The 4,786-nt window shown below is 44.0% G+C and overlaps 1 protein-coding gene across 1 annotated transcript; it reads left to right on the forward strand.

Moving 5' to 3' along the window:
* Positions 1–1,879: 1,879 nt before the first annotated feature.
* On the forward strand, positions 1,880–4,180 carry LOC141172909 (chymotrypsin-C-like). Its single transcript, XM_073657527.1, has 9 exons — positions 1,880–1,904; positions 2,173–2,250; positions 2,413–2,533; positions 2,819–2,985; positions 3,097–3,200; positions 3,284–3,384; positions 3,607–3,732; positions 3,814–3,950; positions 4,029–4,180. Exons 1-9 carry the CDS (start codon positions 1,880–1,882, stop codon positions 4,178–4,180), a joined length of 1,011 nt encoding a protein of 336 aa, XP_073513628.1.
* Positions 4,181–4,786: the final 606 nt, after the last annotated feature.

Raw genomic sequence — 4,786 nt, forward strand, 5'->3', positions numbered from 1 at the left:
TTAAACGTTGTTTTTCTTTTCAGAAGTGCACAAAACTGCGGCCAACGCCGCTTTTATGTACGCCTAAAATTACAGACATCACCAGATCACAGGCCAGATGGTGTCCACAGTGCCTCCATCTACCTCATTATAATCTTCCACCAGGGGGTTCTGTCTGAATCATGTATTTCAGAGACTTACATGGAAACCTCTGTGTAAGCGCTCAGCGGAGAGCGCAGGATAAATGTGAGCTGAGCCTTACTGCGATCTTTGGGAGGCAGAATGAACAAATCAACATCAGGTGAAGAATTAGTTCTATTTATTTTTTATGCCATTCCCCATGCGGTAAAAGTGATTAGATGACTTTATTCTTTGGGTCGGTGCGATTACAGCGATACCAGATTCATATTGGATTTTTATGTATGGCGGCTGTCACATAATAAAAGATGCTTTTTATTGTAAAAACAAGTTTTTACATCTCCATATCTTGAGAGCTATAATTTTTCCATATTTTGGTCGACAGAGTCATGTGACGGCTTGTTTTTTGTGGGATGAGTTGATGTTTTTACTGGTACCATTTTCGGGCACATGACATTTTTTGATCGCTTTCTATTCCGATTTTTAGGAGGCAGAATGAACAAAAACCAGCAATTCAGGTATTATTTTTTGGGCTTTTATGACGTTCTGCATGTCGTAAAATTTATAAGGCAGCTTTATTCTTCTGCTCAGTACGATTACAGCGATACTACATATTGTTTTTATGTTTTGGGGCTTTACTAGTCTAATAGGCAGGGAGGAGACGTGTCAGCTTCTGCTCTGAGCAGGCATTGACACGCCACCTTCCTTGAAGGACCTTGCCACCATCTTTCGGCCCGGGGTCACAATGGAGACCAATCGGCACCACGTGATCGCATCGTTTTGTGCCGATGGGAGCACAGAGGAGTATTTAATGATCTGGCCACATTTGGAAGGAGAGTTTAAGTCACTAACATTGTAGGATAGTATCTTAAACACAGCCATATTCACGTATTAGGGGTATAATGCTATAGTGGGACCGATGCCTATTGATCACATGCTTGGGTGTGGAAGATTTCTTCTCGTTTATATGAAGTCTGAGGATGTCTGTAAATCTGGACTAGGGCTGTGGGTGACACGGGGGAAGGGGAAGGGTGGGAGCAGGGAAGGGCAAAGGGTAGGGAAAACATTGTAGATAAGTTTAAACAGTTTGCTCAGCATATTGGAGTCAGACTATCGCCTGGTAGCGCTTAAGTTGAAGGCGTTAGGATAGGAGTTGTAATAAGAGAGAGAAAAGAAAATCCATTGACGATGGAACGCTGCTTAAAGAGAATATATAAGATACAATATCAGCTATTTAGAGAACTATATGTCAGTTCAAAAGGTCATGTGAGCGAAGGCAAAGACCTCTGGAGATGCTTTGGTAGGACCCTGATCTCAACCTGAGAGGGAAAAGTAATCCCAGGAAGGCTACGACCAAGAATTGCCTCTGTTCTAAAGATCAGTCCAGAATGAGGCGTTTTGGTGTCAGTTTCCCCGTTTTCTTCCTGTTTCCCTGGTCGACCATTTAAGTCAACTTCCCACGATGAGGGTGAAGAGGTCCTTAACTGTGCTCCAATCTTCGATATGGAAGTCAGAAAGGTCCATTAGAGCAAGAGCTTTGTTGAGATCCTCTTTAGTGCGTATTATCAGTCTTTTCCCGTCAACCAAGAAGGAGATATTAAAAGGAAATAACAATGAGTACAGAATCTTCTTACTGTGAAGGATATCTGTTAGGGGCATCAAGGTTCTTCTCTTCTGCAAGGTTTGGGGGGAGATGTCTAGGTACATGGATATTTGAGCTCCTTCGAAGTGTATTTGTTCAGATCCTCTCGATTTCCTGAGAATGTCCTCTTTGCCTTTGAAGTTAAGTAAGTGGCATATTACATCCCTCAGGGGCTCAGATAGTTTGGATTTCCTTCTCAGCGCTCTGTGGGGAAGAACTGTTTCCGGGAGACCTCTGATACATAATTTGTAGTGGTGGCCTCTGTTCTCTTGATCTTGCAAAGCATCAAACGCTGATTATAGGTAATGTTGTCATTTCTGAGGCCCTTCCATTGTCGCTACAGTGAAGTTGCAAAGGGATTCTTGTGTGGTTTCTAGGGATTCAACTCTTGATCCAATTTGGTTAATTTCTAGTTTCGCATCCTGGATTTTCTTTGAGTGTATCTAGAACTTTGGAGAAGGCTTTCCGGATAAAAGAGTGGGAGATCAGTAGTGAGTATTGAGCATTACTATCATTACCACTGTCATTTTCCTTAAAGGTGTTTCCCTTCGTTGTTTCACTGGATTCTTTTGAGAAGGTCGTGGCTCTGTTAGGAGCTGTATAGTGAGTTGTAAGTGTCTTCTTGACCAATTCCTCCTTTTGTGTTCTTTAAGTTAACAGTAGTTTCTCTGGAAGGGCTGCTCCCGACTTTAACCATCTTGTAGGGAAGGAATTATCTGTTGATATGTTGCATTTTACAGAGTTCCATCTTGTTATGTGGGAGACTTACATGCTGTATAGAGTAGTGGGTTGTGCTGCTGAAATGGGGGAACTAGGGTTTAGATTCGAACAATATCTTGACTGTAATTTCTTTTTCAGCCACAAGGTTGTAGTAAAGCTCCAGTACTCAGTTGTATTAATAGAACAAAAATCTCTCATTTATAAAAAAAAATTATAGAGTCCTTTATGGAAAGAAGAGAGCAAAAAAAAAAAAATGGAAAAAGAAAAGGAAAAAATAAGGGGGAACTTTGGGGTCCAGTTACCCTTAAGATTCAGTAACAAGTATGTCTGTAATTGTAGGTTCAGCTTGAAAGGGTTAAAGCTCAGATTGGCAAAAGCATCAGAATGTAGTATGTTGGCAAATCAATTTAGCTTGGTGGCTTGTGTGTTAATTGTCTGGATGACAGTTGTGCATCTAGGTTTTGATGGCAGTCAGACAGTTGAGTTAAGCAGCGTGTCCTATTTGAGTGAGAGACAAGATGGTGGTGAGGGGGCTGCACAGGTCTGGGGTGGCACCCATCTCTTGGCTTAGACACTGGGTTGAGGAACTCGGCACACTGTGTTGCTGACTGTGGCAGTGTGCGGTGATCGCTGGCGAACTCCGCTATCCTTACAAGGGAGAGCTGGTGGCTCCAGAGTGGTGAACGGCCATGATGTGCGAGAGCACAGCTGGCCATGGCAGGTGTGGACCGTAGAACTATAGTCATGAGATGTCCCACGCCTCGTCCTGAAGACTCCTCTTACCAGGTTCTTTCCTTTCTCTAGATTTCCCTGCAGTACCAAGGCAGCAGCGGAGCCTGGGGCCACACCTGCGGCGGCACCCTGATTTCTGACCGCTGGGTCCTGACTGCCGCCCACTGTATCAGGTACAGGAAAAACAAGCAATTCAAGGCTGAACTGTATTGCGCTATGATCGATTGTCCGGTGTCATTTTTTATCGGAATTGCTTGTTTTAACACTTCGGTGACTACAGATTGCTAAGCGCTGTCCGGAGGTGTACAGGATACAGGCGGGTGGTCCGCCTCTCTACAGGGCAATATTCTGACACCCTTATACCGGGACTAATAATAATCCCCCCCTTCCTCCAGCTCTGGCCGCGTCTACAGAGTCCTTGTTGGAAAGCACAACCTAAAGGAAGATGAGGAAGGATCCGCCGCCATCGGTCCCGAGAAGATCTTTGTCCATGAGAAATTCAGCTCCTTCCTGATCATCGCGTAAGTAACATCTCAGGGCCCCACCATGTTCAGGGGCCAACCAGGACTGCACTAATGCTCCACGTCTTATCTGAATCTCAGTAACGACATCGCCATCATCAAGCTGGCTGAGCCCGCCCCGCTCAGCGACACCGTGCAGCCCGCCTGCATTCCTGCTGACGGCGCCATCCTGGCACACGACTTCCCCTGCTATGTCACCGGGTGGGGACGTCTGTACAGTAAGTAATGACATCAATGTGCCTCACATATACCATCACGTGTCCACTAGTGTCCATTACTGATACTTTGTTCTGCAGCCAACGGACCCATCGCTGACAATCTCCAGCAGGCTCTGCTTCCCGTGGTCGAACACGCCGTCTGCAGCAGGTCCGACTGGTGGAGCTTCCAAGTAAACAATAACATGGTCTGCGCCGGAGGGGACGGAATCGTGTCTGGATGCAACGTATGAAAATATCAGTTACATTACTGAGCCTGTATTATACTCCAGAGCTGTGCTCACTATTCTGGTGGTGCAGTCACTGTGTACATACATTACATTGCTGATCCTGAGTTACATCCTGTATTATACTCCAGAGCTGCACTCACTATTCTGCAGGTGCAGTCACTGTGTACATGCTTTACAATACTGATCCTGAGTTACATCCTGCATTATACTCCAGAGCTGCACTCACTATTCTGCTGGTGCAGTCACTGTGTACATAATTACATTACTGATCCTGAGTTACATTCTGCATTATACTCCAGAGCTGCACTCACTATTCTGCTTGTGCAGTCACTATACACATACATTACATTACTGATCCTGAGTTATATCCTGTAGATCTTTTTATTATAAAAATGAAAAACATAACAATAATAATAACAGAAACATAACAAAATTAACAACCACAAAATAAACAATGTAATGAACTGGTCCAGCAGCTCCCTCTCTCCTCACACACATATTATACATATATACACAATAATAACTACTTACACTGTGACATCTGGTCCGGTTACCAAACAAAATAATAACAATATAATAAGTAAAATAAACCATAGCTGACAAAATTAT

The sequence above is a fragment of the Phyllobates terribilis genome, unplaced genomic scaffold (genome assembly GCF_046119375.1).
Source record: "Phyllobates terribilis strain yellow unplaced genomic scaffold, ASM4611937v1 Scaffold_12__6_contigs__length_324123572, whole genome shotgun sequence".
In the NCBI taxonomy this organism is placed as follows: Eukaryota; Metazoa; Chordata; class Amphibia; order Anura; family Dendrobatidae; genus Phyllobates; species Phyllobates terribilis.